Source organism: Pagrus pagrus (genome assembly GCF_965226575.1).
Source record: "Pagrus pagrus genome assembly, chromosome: 1".
NCBI lineage: Eukaryota > Metazoa > Chordata > Actinopteri > Spariformes > Sparidae > Pagrus > Pagrus pagrus.
The window spans coordinates 18,175,914-18,192,803 of NC_140185.1; the positions used below are offsets into that span (position 1 = coordinate 18,175,914).

At 37.9% G+C, this 16,890-nt stretch overlaps 1 protein-coding gene across 6 annotated transcripts in view; it reads left to right on the forward strand.

Annotated features, from left to right (window-relative positions):
- The window catches only part of LOC311256164 (protein diaphanous homolog 3-like), a 173,211-nt gene that overhangs the window by 35,431 nt on the left and 120,890 nt on the right, over nucleotides 1-16,890 (forward strand). For all 6 annotated transcript variants that reach the window (XM_084351013.1, XM_084351009.1, XM_084351010.1 and 3 more), the window contains 10 exons: nucleotides 1,469-1,605; nucleotides 2,339-2,444; nucleotides 4,945-5,055; nucleotides 5,590-5,708; nucleotides 5,930-6,046; nucleotides 9,939-10,057; nucleotides 10,157-10,221; nucleotides 11,034-11,138; nucleotides 13,153-13,461; nucleotides 15,280-15,394. In XM_084351013.1, the coding sequence (XP_084207139.1) occupies nucleotides 1,469-1,605; nucleotides 2,339-2,444; nucleotides 4,945-5,055; nucleotides 5,590-5,708; nucleotides 5,930-6,046; nucleotides 9,939-10,057; nucleotides 10,157-10,221; nucleotides 11,034-11,138; nucleotides 13,153-13,461; nucleotides 15,280-15,394 (1,303 nt within the window). The remainder of the gene's footprint in view (nucleotides 1-1,468; nucleotides 1,606-2,338; nucleotides 2,445-4,944; nucleotides 5,056-5,589; nucleotides 5,709-5,929; nucleotides 6,047-9,938; nucleotides 10,058-10,156; nucleotides 10,222-11,033; nucleotides 11,139-13,152; nucleotides 13,462-15,279; nucleotides 15,395-16,890) is intronic.

Consider the following 16,890-nt stretch of genomic DNA (forward strand, 5'->3'; position numbering starts at 1 on the left):
TGGAGCTGAAACCCAGCGGAGACAGATATACAGCCGCTCTGGCACAAAGTGTGCTGTAAGGTCTCATGTAATCCTGCGTCTCAACAGGCGCCAGACGCCAGCATTTACCCGTAGGCCTCTCTGTCAGCGCAGACCTTTCCCTGGCTAGAGAGGCATCTTGGGATGGGATGTACCCACAATGCCAAGAAGACAGGTGTTCTCTGCCAGCTGTCAGTGCAGCCTTTCTTTTTGCTGCCTTTCTGCGTCAAGTCACACAGTTGCATACTTGGTATTGTTTGTCACCAATGGCATGACAATGAAATACAAAAAGTTACGACACTCTGAAGATCCCCTTTGAACAACATAAACGTGAAACCTGTTTCATCAGTCTAGGTTTAATGTGTTTGCTAAGATGCATATTTAATCTAAAAGCATGTAGGTTAAAACTCTGAGCTTTTACTTCTATTTTATTTTCATTACTTAAGTTTCTTTGTACTTTAGACTTCGGTTATGGTCAGTAGTATTTAAACTGTTTATCAACTATGTCCAAAATTTTACTGTTTAAAAAGATACATCAGAAATGTGTGTTTTGAGTTGTGATAAATAGACAAATCTGCTCTACCACTGTCAATTATTGTTTGGAGTGTTAAGGGAAGAATGATGCAGGAAATTCAGCAATCACATTTTTTATGAAGACAAAAGTACATAAGTATGTTTGATTACTGCGCTCTTGTCATGAAGTGCCTTTTGTGAAGCCATTGATTGTAAAAATAGTCAAGGTGGGAAGTCAAGTTGAAGATAGGGAATGTTTCTTACATTGTCAACATAACATTTACACTCTTCAGATACAAGGACATCTGAATACAACAGAGCTTGGTTTGCTGGCTGTCTCTTCAAATTTATAAAGCCCACATCGAACAGGGAAAAAATATAATTCTTATGCTCTGTAATGCTTGGTGTTTCTACCAAAGCATTTTTATAAAAATTGCTTCTCAAATCACACAATAAAACAAAAAATCGCTTTTTGACACCTTCCTTAGTAAAATAAAAGTCCTTTCATTGCTATACAAAGACTGAATTAATTTTAATGTATTGTTCTTACTGGATATTTTCTTTTCTAACAAAATCAGACATTGATTGATTTATTTTCTTTGTACAAATTAAGCACAACCAATAGATTTAATTCTCATTGTTAAGCAATAATTACAGCTCTGAATGTTGCTGAAACTGTTCTTCATTGTACAAAACAGTTATCACACCCTAGGATTGCATACAATATTGTTTTTTTTCTTGTATTGATTCTTCTTGAAAGATTTTTTTTCTCTTTGCTGGCTTCAGTGTCCAGCGTAAATTAAAACCCACAGAGTGTAATTTTTCTAAATCAGTTTAATAATTACTTTGCCATTCAATCACATTTTCACATGACATTGTATTCTTGTTGTTGCAATTAGGCAGAATTACAGCATATTTGGCTTTGTGTTTACTGCAGTATGGCTTGGATCGAATCCTGGGGGAGGAAAAAAGTCTTGCGCTACTGGCGCGAGCCATTGATCCCACCCAGTCTGGCATGATGACTGATGTGGTAAAACTGCTGTCAGCCATCTGCATTGTGGGCGAAGAGAACACGTACGTTGCAGCTTCATTGATTCATCAAAATACTGTATAAACTGAAAGTATTACTGCTTTTGAAATGTTGAAAGATGTTGTTTTTTTTAGTTCACAAAATGGGAAACAGACTTTCCTTTCAGAATTATGATCCAGCTGATAACTGTCCTTTATTTATTATCAGTTAACATTGAACAGCATTTATGGCAAAAAGCATCAAAAGCATAAAACAGTCAGAAGGCTGAACTTCTATGATACCGCTAAATTTAATATTGGAGTAAGGGGTCTTTAGTGAGAGCTAATGTCATTCTCAACAAAATGTATGCCAATACCGCTCGGTGTAGACAAGGTGTTATTTTTGTTTTGGTATGCAGAAAACATTGGCAGGGAAAATAAGCTGAGAGATTTGAATTGACTGCAGTTTCAAGTTAGATATTATAAGATATACCTAGATATTAAAGGTCATTTAAGAAAGTAGTACAATATGCATTTTCAGGTACAAGATATAACAATATGTCAAGTTAGTCTTTAATTACAATGAAATGAAATGAATTAATTATTCATCATACATTTTATCAATTTTAAATTGTCATCACAATCCTACACAAGCCTTAAATCTTAGGCCAAATTGACAAGGATGGAACCAGGGATACAGTGGAATAGGAGAGAGCTCATGGTCAAAATACCTTTAAATGAACCATACCTTTTCATTTTTTGCCAATTGTGCACCCATGCATTTCATGTTCTCATTTAGTTTGGAAAAGGTCCTTGAAGCCATCACCACAGCAGGGGAATGGCGAGCCATGGAGAGGTTCAGTCCCATTGTGCAGGGACTACGAGATCGCTCAGTTCAATTACAAGTAAGTGCGAAGTACATGTACAGCATTGTTGTTTCCTTCACATTTCTCTGAAATGACATGAATAGCTGTGGGAAGATGACCATTCCAGAATATCACAGCCACATTGTGCTCAGGGTTTCCACTGTATGTCTGATGTTGTTTTGTGAAGATTTTTTTTATTATACTCTTGTTTTAAGTCAATGCGGGTGTTATTGTAGATTTGTATTGTAGTATTGTAGATTGCAAAACCCGTCAAAATGCAAAACTGAAGCACCTAGATATATTGCTTAAATGTATTGTATTCATCAGATTATTTTATTATTCAGTTTAGAGTTCATTAACTGTTCTTCGAGCAAATTGGTTTACACAGTGGTGTTGGTTTAGTGTTAAGGTGCATTTTAAAGATCAGAGAGCTTTTACCATTTGCAGTAATTATCATAACCATAGTGTATTGGTGTTAGATGTTCTATTAGGATAAAGGTCTTCCATGATTCAGTATTGTTTGTAATCAAGTTTACGGATGATAGTGTTAGCATTTCAGGGGCACATGAACATTTATTAACTAGCTGTTAAACAAGTTATATTGTAAGTACTGTTCAACCAAGAATTATTTCATTGTACAAGAGAAAAAAAAAAACAAGGAAAAAAAACAGAATATAGCAAAACAAAAAAAACCTTACATCAATAGACTACAGATTTCTCTAACCTATACATAAAGAATTATTTCCTAAACCAAAGTTAATATAATATAAACTTAGAATCCATTCCAAACCACTTTTTAGTTTTAGAGGTTTCTACCTGCCCATGAACACTGCCCATTTTATCATCCGAATCACTGGCTTTACATATAATCCCTCTCTTTCAGATGTAATACCTTCCCCTGATATGAATACACTTGAGATATATATGAGCTCATTTATATAGAGACAGCATTGGTTTGTGTCACAGTAATGTAATTTGTGATTAAAGTATGTTGTCAGCATTTTTAATTGGTAGCTGAAGGACTGTAAAGAGACTGATTATTCATCCAATACCTACCACATGCATGCACCAACACACACACACACAATGAACGTAAAACTCTGTCATGTACAACGATTTGCTTCTTCGGTCGTTCAGTATTTTACATGCAATGACCAATGCAAAACCTAATTGAAAGATGATATCTTTTTTCCCCCCTGGAGTATTATCTCTAGCATTTGCCTTCAGTTTGCTGTAACTACCTTCGACAAGTGCAAAACTGTAGGGACTCCCTATAAAGGATTGAGGTAAGGAGGCAAATAGGACAAATTGTAAGACAAGGAAAGAAGCGTGCACTGAAAACCAGAATATCCTTCAAATAGAGAGCATTTAAAACATGAACTCATCTGTGGCTATTCAAACATAGCCCTTTGTACCAAAAAGTTTTAAAGGACTTTGTTGTTTTTATTGATGCTTTGACCCCATGCATTATTAAAGCACAGATACTGCTATTCTTACTATGGCATTATTTGGCCAAAGGCTTTCTGTCATACTTGACTACATTTATACACGGTCTCCCTTGGCAGCCTTTGGCCTAGGGTAAGTGTACATTCAGACAATAAGCTAAAATAGACACATGGAGCACCAAGAAAGGTTTTGGTGTATTTGTAATAGATCTACTGTAACATTATGATGAATACAAAGCTGAGGCTAATGAAGATGGTTAAATATACATGTAAAAATTATTTAAATGTATGATAAGCTGAAATCTTTAAATACTAACATAGCATCTATGATGGGATGTTTTACTTACAGTATGTAAAGCATTGCAGTGATTTTTCTTGCTCCCCCATTGATTATGTACCAAAGAATATGTGGAAGGCTGGAAATAATTCAAATAATTGTCATGATGTGTTATGTTAATAATAACATAATAATATAACATAATATACATTTTAATATTTTAAAATGGTACTTTAAAGACGGGTAATTACAATGTGCCCTGACAAAAACAAGAGTGTGCTATCAAATTCTCAATGAACCTTAAAACATCTCAATATCCTTCCTGGGCTCGAGCATTGCCATTGCCTCTTTTCACACATGAGTGGATTGCTTTACTGATCAATAATTGATTTTTCTGTCTGTGTTTGCCCGGCTGGTTGAAGAGTCACAAGATGCAGCGGTCCCTGTGCAGTAAACCAAACTCAGAGGGGAGTGAAAAACAGCTTCCAAAAGAGCGAGTTTGCCCTTAAATTGACTGTTAGTTAGTTTTGTGTGTATGGGTCTGCAGTTGTTGCATTAATATTAAAATCAGCCCCCCTAGTTGGTGACTGGAGAAAATAGACATGCATTAGTTATGGTCCCTGCTTCCAAGGGACATAACTCATTTAGAATGCATGCCGGCATGCTTTTCATCAACTTCTGGAAGAAGAAGTCCGTCGTCGTTTTCTGTGGCTCCCTCTCACTTTTCTCTCTCCCCATACCTCTCTCCCTCTCTTCCTCTCTCTCTCTCTCTCTCTCTCTCTCTCTCTCTCTGTTCTGTGTACCCTCCCTGTTGCAGGTGGCATGCATGCAGCTCATCAATGCACTAGTAACATCTCCTGATGAGCTGGACTTCAGGCTGCACATCAGAAATGAATTTATGCGCTGTGGCTTGAAGGAGATATTGCCGGTAAGCACAACATAAAACCACACACACACACACACACACACACACACACACACACAAACATATACATAATATGAACTCACACTCACCTTGTATTAATATTTAAATGAGTTGTCCACTTCAGTGAAATATTGTAGATTTGCTCCAGCAAATAATTTATGAAATGACGAGAGTTTACATGTCCTCGGTCTTTGCTAGCACCCAGAAACCAATAAAGTTTCTAGTGCCTGGGCTAATAATCTTCCAACTGGCTTTTATACCATCTACCTAACATGTTTATCTGTTGTAAACAATGTCACCGTAGCTGCCAAGAAAACAAATAAATTAAAGTGAGGAGCTGGTCCCCTCACCTGTTTATCATGATGAGTAATACTGTTTAGAATCAGCTCCTTGTCTTTACCTGAGCTTGATTCTTCCCTTTTGGTGCTGATGTACTTAAGGAGAGGCTTTCAAGCCATTCACTCTGGTTTATTTAATTCTGTATCTCTTTGAATCTGCCTTACCTTTTGTTCTTTTCCTACCTTAATCCATCTGTAGCAACTGGCAACCATCAGGAACGAGGCCCTTGACATTCAGCTAAAAGTATTCGAGGAGCACAAAGAAGAGGACATGATAGAGTTTTCTCATAGGCTGGAGGACATCAAGAGCGAGCTGGAATATCCTTTTCATTATTACAGACAGAAGCATGAAATTTTAAGGTCGAATTCAGTGTCTGTTTAATGTAAAAAGGTGGCTACTATACATTTAAAACACTCATGGAATCAAGGTCAGTTACACCCTAAAACGCAAAGTTCTTTAGTTTATTTTCTTATTTCAGTAGCTTCTACTTTTTATGTGAAAATGCAGGGTTTACATATGAGTCCTTGACTTTCTGCACTGATGCGGGGGATGTGTTCAGTATTGTGCAGAGCATGGTGAAGGACAGCAGTGCAGAGCCCTATTTCCTCTCTATACTGCAGCACCTGATGCTTATACGCAATGACTACTTGGTCAGGTAACAATCAGCAACACACACACACCGACACAGACACACACATGTGCGCGATCAAAATTCAACTTACTTTAGAAGTTTATTTTACGTGCATGTTACTTTGCTCTTACTTAATTAATTATATTCTTACCTCATTTACTCTCTGTCTCCTTGTATGTATGTGACTTTCTGTGATTCTTGTTTTTTAAACAGCTCTGTTCATTATCTCTAATATTTTCATAATAAACAAGAGTCAGAAGTGTCAGAGGTATACGTCAGTGGAACTTACGGCCTCTGTGATAATAATACTGTAGCTGAATACACACACAAGTCTTAGCACCCTTTGAACAGTGTTAATGATGTACCCTGGTGAAGAGCTTATGTTTTGTGAAGGTCTCACTCCTTCTGCCTTAAACACCCTCAATGACATTGGCTAACAAAGAGAATGCTGTCTCTTTCATCACCAAGCCATCTATAGCAACCATTGCTCCAGAGTATTTCTCATCTCCTATTAATGGCACTTTTCAAAGGCTTATTTTATGTTGGTTCACCCGCAGCTGGGTGTGAGTTAAACCTTGGCTTGATCAAAAGATGGACCTCTAATCTGAAGAATATGAAATGCAATCACCTGCCGTTTTCTCCCCGCCCAAAAACAACACCATAAGTGTCTGACTGCTGAAATTATCATGACATCTCAACGTTACTGTTTCTCATGGCTACCAACATTGGTGCCATCAGTAGCAGCATGAACATTTTTACTTTACACACAGACTACACTCACCCCTTTGTTTAATTCTCACAAACCAGGGCATGTCTAGACTACACAATCTTCTCCATTTATCCTATTTGCAAATCCACATATCCACATAAATTACAGTAACATTTATACTTTATAATTTCTGCCTAATTCGATAATTCAGTGTTCTAATGATTTTCTGACTGTTGGGCCTGGTCCATTGCAGTTTTCTCTTTTTTTATCATAAAAACACGAGGACTTTCATCTAGGGATGTCCCGATCAGGTTTTTTTTACCCCGATCCCGATCCGAGTCATTTAATATTTAGCATCTGCCGATACCAAGTCCCGATCCGATACTTAGCCCTAACTAATATTTTCCTAGATAATACAGCTGCATTAAGAAAAAATCACCTGCATCCCAGCTGTTCTTAATAGCTTTTTTTATTTTGTTGAAACAAAGTAAATACCTTCATATGGCTCTTTCTTATTCTGCATATCCTATTGCAACATTGGTTTTCATTTGTTTTTTGTTTTCTTTTTTTTTTTTAACAAAAACATTAAGTAAACAAAGTCACTAACTAAACCCTGATCCTCTACCACAGAGATGGGCTGGTAATCCAGATCGATGAATTCAATGACCTTCTCTGTAATATTTTTGGCCATGTCGCTGACTCGAGGATATTTCTCTTTCCTTTTGAAAGTATCCACGAGTGTTTGTTGCTTCGGTGCCTTTGCCTGTATTGCTTGAGTGAACTCATGTTTTTGTTTATGTGCCGTATCAAATGTGTAGTATTAAATGCAGCTCTTTTGTTACCAGCTCGCGAAACGGTCGTATTGCAGATGTTACGTGTCGCCGTTGGACTGCTTTCGCTTTCGCTTTCTAATTTGAAATATTTCCACACTGCAGACATTTTATCCACAGGTTGACCAGACTAACGTTACGCGCACGTCTGCATTCTGCCACACATTGTGCTCCGTTGACGACAGCTGACGTAAAAATAATCGGGCTTGGGTCCACGTTTAAAATTGCCAATTCCGATCAGTGAAAAAATGCCCATATCGGCCCCGATCCCGCGATCGGGATCGGGACATACCTACTTTCATCCTTTAGGGTAACTCACAAAACAACACTTGTGCTCACACTCTATGTATTATTTTTTTTAAATGTGATATTATAAAAATGTGTATATTAATGGCATCAATCGTTGCTTTCCCTTCATTCTTATACCATATGTTGTACTAGCTCTTCAGGTTGTATTTTAGCTAGCTTTTTAGAATACATTAGCTCTCTAGTTTTTCTGATGTTATTAATTTTCAACATTGACACATAAGGCATCATATTTCCGTGATCCTATTAATGCACTGCATCTTTCACTGCTGACTGGTATAGAGATCTTAATCTATTTATTTCTTGGCATCCTTTATGTCAAGAATATATAGTCTTCTGTTCCACAGGGGTCCCAATGTCACAGAGTAATGAAAGGATCACCAGCAACTTGACTGACAAGATGCCTTATTTCGTTTGATTGTTATAATTTTTTATTTGAACAATGATTCCAACATGCAGCTCATCTTCAAGAATCATAGACATGCTATTCACCACCTCAGATCTAGTCTCAGCATTGTTTTAGGAATAGGTAGAAGGCAGTGTCCCTTATTCATGGCTGTTCAAAAGTTTCAAAGTATTAGTTAATCATTAGGTGTAGAAGGGTTATGGACCCTCAGTGGCATTGTTGTAAGATAATGAGCAGCTCTAACAGACTATTTTCCTTTATCCTGCAGTGCAATGTGGCTCCCAGCCTTGCATGTCATCTGTTGCTGCATTATAAAATCTACTTTTTCTTATTGTGGCATGCCCTTGGTTATTCTGTGATCATTGCCTTCAACAGAGGCAATTACTCAGCAACTGTTAATAGGCTGGTGTGTATTCCACGTTGTTCAGAATAATTAAAATGATGATTTCATTCAGGTGTGAGTGGTGTATAGATAGGTATTTTAAGCTTTAGTAGTTGTACGGAAATCAAAAGACCCTTAACTTGTGCAACATTAGCATGTGCTTCCAGTCCAAAGAATCAAGCCAATTAGATTTTCTATGCATCATCAATTTAAGTTTACATGCAGAAGAAAATCTATCCTCATCAAAACCTAAACTAACGAACGACTAAACGAAGATGCTTTTTTTATGGAACACACACTACTTTTTATATCTGTTTACTGACGTTACAGTTCCTGTCCCTCTTCTGTTCAGCCGCATAATTCTTATTTTAAATGTTTTTCTTCTGTCTTATTTGCCTTACTTTTTATCATTATGTCCATCAATTTTCTTCTAAATGACTGTGAATGATGTTGTGTTACAGAAAGATGTGCAACAATTCTAGACGGACCTGATTCTCATTTCAACAGCAATTATGTTAAAATTTTACCTGTTTAGTGAACATTAGGCCCACTTGGACCCTCCTGTAATGTTTAAAGATCTACTATGCTTTTTCTTGTTTTTCCTTTCCTTCGGTGTTTTATATTTGTTCTCGTGCATATAAAAGATCTTGAAAGTTAAAAAGATCGAAGTCTGCACCAACAGAAGCTCCTCTCTCCCACAGAAAACACTACTCCTAAAATATCTCGTGGGTAGTCTTGCCATTAATTCTGTGACTTTGTGACATCATACTACGTCATCATGTCATACATTTACATAATTTATGTCTAGTGGCTAGTTTGGAACGTAAGAATTAAACATAGCTGTTCTGTTGTTAGTGCCGCAGGATCATGTGTGTGTGAGCTGACCAATAAGAGGATACTGGGTATGCAAGGAATGCTCTGTTTTAGCTCCTGTCTCTTAAGACTCTTAAGTTTAAGACACTTTTTTTCTTTTTGCGTACTAAAGCTGTTCGATTAGTGAAGCCAAAACAATATTATGAACCTAAAAATATGCATAATACAGAAAGTCTCCTTTGAAATCTCTGACTCTGACTCACTCTCACTCAAGCGTAACTGTAGAAGTTGTTTTGGTATGCCACATATCCATTAGACATTTCAGTTCCTCTCACACCTAAACCTGTACAGATAGTAGCTCTTGAACAAACACACATAACCGTTTCAAAGTATGTAATTGATTTAAATAAAATTATGTATATTTTTGCCACTCTGTCTGATTTTCTTTTCTAACTCATTTTGACTCTCAGGCCGCAGTACTTCAAGATCATTGAGGAGTGTGTGTCTCAAATTGTGCTCCACCGAAGTGGCACTGACCCAGACTTCAGTTACCGCAAGCGCCTGGATGTGGACTTCAGCCACCTCTTAGGCACGTCACTCACTTTCTGGCTTTTTTTTTTTTTTACATTACACATATATTGATAAAACATAAATGATTGTCATTCTTTTTTTGTTTGTTTGTTTTCAGAGGTGTGTGTAGATAAAGCTCGAAGTGATGAGTATGAACTAAGAGCTTCAGAACTGGCACAGAAGGCAAGTATTGACAAAAAAACTTTCTCATCCCACTGGATAGCCACTATACCACCTGGCCAGACAGAACCCTTTAAGGCTTGCTGGCATTTATTCTAATTAGTTGTATAAAATAACATATCTTTAGATAAAAACATTAATCCTGTGAAGTAAACAAAACACTGATTGTGTTATAAATACCATAATGCAAGATCATAGCAGTAAGAGCCAAGCATGCTATAACTGTGCTTCCATCACTTAGCAGAAAATGACATAATTTGGAATGATATAAAATATGTGTTTTGGCATTTTGCTATAAAATAGTAATCAGTCTGGTGGCCTTACAATACTCGCATCCCATTTGCAAACAAGGAAAAGAGATATCAACATTTTTGATATACAAGGTTAATAGAACTAGTTGTTAGCAACAATGTCCGAGATTTTCCAGTGAGAACTGTGATGTAGAAAAACTTCCCATGTCAAAGTAGATGAATAATAAAATGTGAAATGTGTGAAGTCAAATGGATTGGCTGCACTGATTAATCGACGTCAGTGAAGCAGCAGGTTGTAGATCCTGATTAGAAGGATAGGCTCACTGATTGGCAAGTGTATATGGTACTTAAGGGGTTTAATAAAGGATTAGATATTTGACAGAAGGTTAAAAATCAATCAGTAAACGAAGGTAATCAAGGCCAAATTAGTGTTGATTGTATAAGATAATTATACCATTAGGTTTAAACAGTTTTAATGAGCACAATTTTTTTTTTATTCCTAGTTACATTATTTAATATCACTGTGTGCCTGTGTGAGTAATTTGGACATGTGTTTGTTTTTAGTTTGACGAGGAGTTTCTTAGCAGACAGGAGGCACAAACTCAGCTTGTTAAGTGTGAAGAGAAAATAGCTGAACTCCAAGCAGAGCTGCAGGCCTTCAGGTCCCAGGTACATAACCTTTTCATATTTGTATTCAATAAGTGTTTGTAAATTGTGTATGTGGGATGTGGGAAAACGCTATCTATGATTACTCATCAAAACCCCCTAAATCTAGCATAGAATGATTCAACTTTCTTTTCTTACTTTCCATTATGAGATGTTCTTTTTATTTTGGGGTTTGGGGTGTGGATGTAGTGGGGGTTTAAATCCACTGGAGCTTGCAGTTTGGCTTGACATGGAGGCTGCTCCACTGGCTAGCTGACACTAAGTCTAATGAGAACACTGACCAGTCCTCCATGTTGGCCATTTCTGATTCTCTGATCTTTATCCCATAAGAGGAAATTGTTCTAAAAGCAATTTATTCTGACAACCCCCTTCAACCTCACTGCTGGGCCACTCCTCAACCCCCCACCCCAACACTCCAGAGAGTTGCTCCCACGCCCTGGCACTGCAAGATAACCACACACTCCGAGAGGGGAAGAGAACTTCCTTTTTATTTTCCCGATAATTTTTCAATTTGAGAGAGCAAACACAGAATGAATACTCAAATAGTACCTTTGTTCAAATGAAGGCAGTGCATTTAGCCAATGTGGGTACATAAACACACACGTCTGGCTGTCTTTGTCTGTCTGTCTTGGTCTCACACACACACACACACACACACACACACACACACACACACACACACACACACACACACACACACACACACACACACACACACACACACGCACACTTGTTAATTCAGCAAAGGTGTTCTTGCCTCTAGAGGCAGTGGCAGAGTAAGGGCCCAGGGCTGACCTTTAGTGTATGTCTTTAATCTAAAACTGGTGCATGGATCAATAAGCCATTTGCTCTGTATGATACAATTTATGAAGCTTTGTAGCTCCGGTTATAACATTTGATTTTTAGCTTTGGAAAAAACAAATTATTGTGGGTATGTTCTGGACAGAATCTGGGCGGCATATGAGCATTTGGCCTCTGCTGGATGGCTGAGAGAGCACACCTCTGTTATTCGTAGCACAGTGGTGTTCGAAAAGAAAGCATACTGTGCGACACATTGGCAGATGCTATAGTTTGTCTGCTTCCACTTTGTCCTGTCCAGTTTCAGTCATCTTTCATTTTGGTCTCTGAAATGGGAATTCTGCCATTTCCTTTACAGTATTTAGCTTGGGGATTCTCAAGCGCACCCTGGGAAAAAAATACTAAAATGAAGAAAAATATTCTGTAATTGAGTAATATTTGCTTGGATCTAAGCAAAAATCACTTAATATCTGATGAAACTGGAATAAAAACAAAAACGCGTCAGACTGATTAAAAAAAGAAACAAAAGTTAAACCTGTTTTAGCTTCATAAATGCTGAGAAAATGCAATTTATTAACCTAACTTGCCTTTTTGATATTTGGAATTGCATCTTTTGTTATTTAGTTAAAGAATTAAACAAAGATTGTAAAGACAAATCACACTCATGCCCAGATAAAGGAATATGGGTGAGTTGATACTGCAGTGACAATAATTTTGGATCTTGGCATTGTTAGATAATAATTCTATACTAAAACCAAGTTCAGCTATGTCTTAAGTTTTAATAGTAGATTATTTGATTTATTTAGATGCATAGTTTTTGCAGCAAATTACTCAGATACTCACTTTACCACCTGTGCAGTCCAATTGTAGTCTTATTTATTTGCCACTGAGCTTCAGTTTGGTGGGGGGTTTATCTTTCATAAAAGTCTGAATAACATTATTCTAGAAACAAGTTTCATCACCAGTGCAATAGTATGACTCAATTATGTGTTTTCAATAACTTTGGACATCTGTGGAGTATATCATGCTTTTGCTACAGGGCTAGTATTTGTCAGTAAAATAAACTGGGTTAATGATAAAGAAATTACAGTCTTCTAGTATTTTGTTCCTCTAGGCATTTATAGTAATTGGCAATGTTGCTGTTATAAGATATAAGATTAAAAATTTTTGTGTGTATTTTATGTGCAAGTCCCTCTATCTTTTCTTCTCCCCGCTAAAGTTTGGAGCTGTACCCGTTTCTCTGTCCTCTGCCCACAATGGACAAGCACTCCTGTCTGGGCCTCCACCCCCTCCTCCGGCACCTGGGATGCCAGCCCCACCTCCACCGCCGCCTCCACCTCCTTTACCTGGCTGTCCTGCCCCACCACCTCCGCCTGGAGTGCCTCCTCCTTTTGGTGCCCCCCCACCACCCCCTCTAGGTTTTGGGGGTGCTTTAGGCTCCCCCACCCACCACGCGCTGCCTTATGGTCTCAAGGCTAAGAAGGACTTCAAGCCTGAGATCACCATGAAGCGCCTCAACTGGTCCAAGGTAAGATACTGCAAAAGTTTTTCTAATATTTACCCACCCACATTTTCATACATGAGGGTGACATAATGTAGGAAAAACAAATGCAGTCTAATATACCATTAACTAAAGCCCAAAACAAAAAAAAATACTGTGGAGTCGAATCAACACGATTCACAAAGTGAACAAAAATGTAAAATTTAAATTTTCATTTTCATTTATTGATTGCACTACATTTAAGAGGTGTATCTTCTAATTAATAACTGGTAGTATTACTGATGTCTATATTGAGTGGTCTACGGTATAAAGAGATGTATAAAGAGATATTTTCTCACTCTGCTGGATTATAGTGAACAAAAAGTTTTGGATAAGAACATTTAGGCCGTGTATTTATAGTGGCCCTTTCTCTGCTCTTTGTGCCTGATTTTCATTGGCAACACCTCAACAGTACAGATGTTTTACTAAGAATTAAACAACAACTTTCCACTTCAGTGCCAAGCCAGTAATAATTGAAAATAACAGATGATCAGATGCTATTGTCAGAACAGCCTTAGCTTCTACAGATGTTGCTCACTGCAGAGCAATATTAGTTCACACCACAAGTGATATTAGTTTGTGGTTTGATTAATAATTTAATCTCGGATGAACATCTGTACAGGTGTTTCGCAAACTAAACCATATGTTTGGACTTTTTAGTAGGACATAAGGAGCACTTATGGCACAGCTGTATGAGACCCCGACATATGGTTATGTTTGGGACAAAGCTGTTCTGAAACTTCTTAAGATTTCAAACTTCTAACTATTGCTGACTGGCTCAGCCAGTTTTAAAGAGTAGCGTCTAAACATTTTCTCGATCAGAGCTCAGTGATAAAACCATTTTGGACAGACAGGAAGAACCCCAAACAAGTGAACAGCAGCAACGTCCTAACACACTTTTGGCTTGTCACTTTCTTATAACTACTGTGCTAGCAAGCAGTTGTCAGGATATACTTTGAGCAGAAACAGGGCCACATGGGCATCCCATTAGTGTCACATTTCAACTGACTCAAGTGGGACCTCTAGTCCAATATTCACAGGCATTTCAGCCTGACTAAGTCCTCAGAACAATATATTGTTTTTTAGCTCCAATTGCCCTGTCAAGCTTAGTGTTGCCAGTTACAACCTTCAGTTTGATTTTAGGTCCACAAACTTGCAGAGTAGGGTGATAATTCTAAAAGGCATCAGCAGTGCGAGCAACCCTTTCACTCACAGGAAAGTGTTTTGCTTCTAAATATAGCTTAATGGAGCTCCCATTGACTTTAAAAAAGGAAAAGGAACCTATCCTTTATAACCCAAAGTGGTGTGCGTGTGTGTGTGTGCGTGTGTGTGTGCGTGCGTGTGTGTGTGTTGCACTTCTATCATTCTATCCTGATGAAGGCAATATATGCGAGAGTTGATACGTAGAGGTAAAAACCCACAAGAATTGCATAGGATTGTACTTTACTGTCAGCAGCTGTTCACAATCATCTGGATCATAGTTACTGACAAAAAACAAAACAAAAAAACAATGGGCTTGTAATGATAACAGTAATATAATTCCAGATAATGACATTAATTGGCCGGCTAACAGTTGTAATATAAATTTACTTTGGGAATTTACTTTGGAAACCAAATGTTTTGGGATCTTTGTGCAGCAAGTCCATTTGGATTAACTTTTGTAGCTTTAACATGTGACCAATGTCTGATTAGAATTATTCATTTTCCTTACATTGACATAAAATTCCCCCTGTTAGCCGCCATAATCTGTAAAACACAGAACCACATGTAAACCTAATGTGCTGAACTATGGATGTGTGTTTTCAGATTCGCCCCCAGGAAATGTCAGAGGGCTGTTTCTGGGTGCTGGCTTGTGAGGACCAATACGCAAAACCAGAATTACTCAGCAGAGTTGCTGTCACTTTCTGTTCACAACGAACAGGTCAGACTCTAACTTCAGTTTTTATATATATTTATTTATTGTCCATGTACCTATTGTGAGACAGCTATGTTGTTAACCGGCAGATGTTTTAACTTGTTATTACATGATATATGTCTCTGTTTGTTTCAATGAGCTTTACTTCATTCTCCTTGGCTCATGACTGTGGCACATTGGATTAAATTTTCAGTGTGGTGTTCGGGAAGAAATGGCAGAGTTTCTCAGTTGAGCTAGAGTGGTGAAACAAGGAAGAAAAATGTGAATGCCTCTGTTTTTGTGTTGTGTATGCATCTGTGCTTGTGAGTAATTGGCAATGTGTCTTCATCGAGGAGGAATTGCATGAGAAAGATACAGGCAAGTGTGTGAGTGCTCGTACCAACCCTCTAGGCTACTGTTAGCAAACAGTTTGCTTTTTTATCACTTTCAGTGAATGGGTAGTGAGATATCTATTACAGAAATCATCTCTTATTTTTTTAGAGTTCAATTTGGTCCAATTTCCCCTGCTGTTTCAAGCGTAGGTGTGGAGGTCCTATGAATGCTAAATTAACTAGAATGCTGATTTCTTTTCAATGTCTCATTTATTTCAAAGTTTCCTTGGCCAGTGCCATCCCTGGTGTGTTCTTTAAATGCACTAGTGGGAGATATGGATCAAACTAATATTACTACAGCACTACAACATCCATGTGATTTTCCTTATTATTTAAAACTATTTGCCAAAGCGTACAACTCATGATCAATCCATTGAATTGAATTGAATTGAAAACTGAAATAATGCCCAATTCCATCTGAATAGACCACATGAGTATTGTCTCATATCACATGTCTTTCCCCCTTACAGCAGTTTTAGTAGAGTTCCTAACATATCAGTTTGCAGTCCCCAGGGTTGTTGTGCTGTTGCGGATTTTGGTGCGCTATTCTGACTATTCCTAGTGGTAACGCTGCGTGTTGAGAAGCCATACAGTTACATCCTCACACATTAGTATGGCTGGCAAGATCTGGAATATTCATGTACAAGGTTGCTGGAATGATTAAAGCTTGAGCACAAAGTAGCAAGAGATGTTATCAGTCTTGTCCTCTCCTGTGCTTGGTCTATTAGTCCCTCCTCTGATGATTTATTCACATGTCTCATGTTTTCTTTCTTGTCTTGTCACTGACTCAGCTAGCTTACGCCAATTTGAATTATTCATCCAGGTGTTATCTACCTGTCACAACTCTATGCTGCTCCTCTCAAGGCACACAAGACCTCCCCCCTTACACACAAGAACACCCTTGTTCCCCATCCTCAAGGTGTTGAATAATGGAGGCAAATCTAAATGGCAAACAGGTAGACAGACAATCAAGCAGGTGTTCTCTGGATAGGGCTGAGGAAGGCTGTCCATGAGCTGACAATTGCTGGTTGGGCCCAGAGCCTGTATATGTCCACACACAGTATTTTACTTTACTTACTTACTGTAATCGTGAAACACACTTTGCGTCATATAAAGAGGCAATCCAAAGCA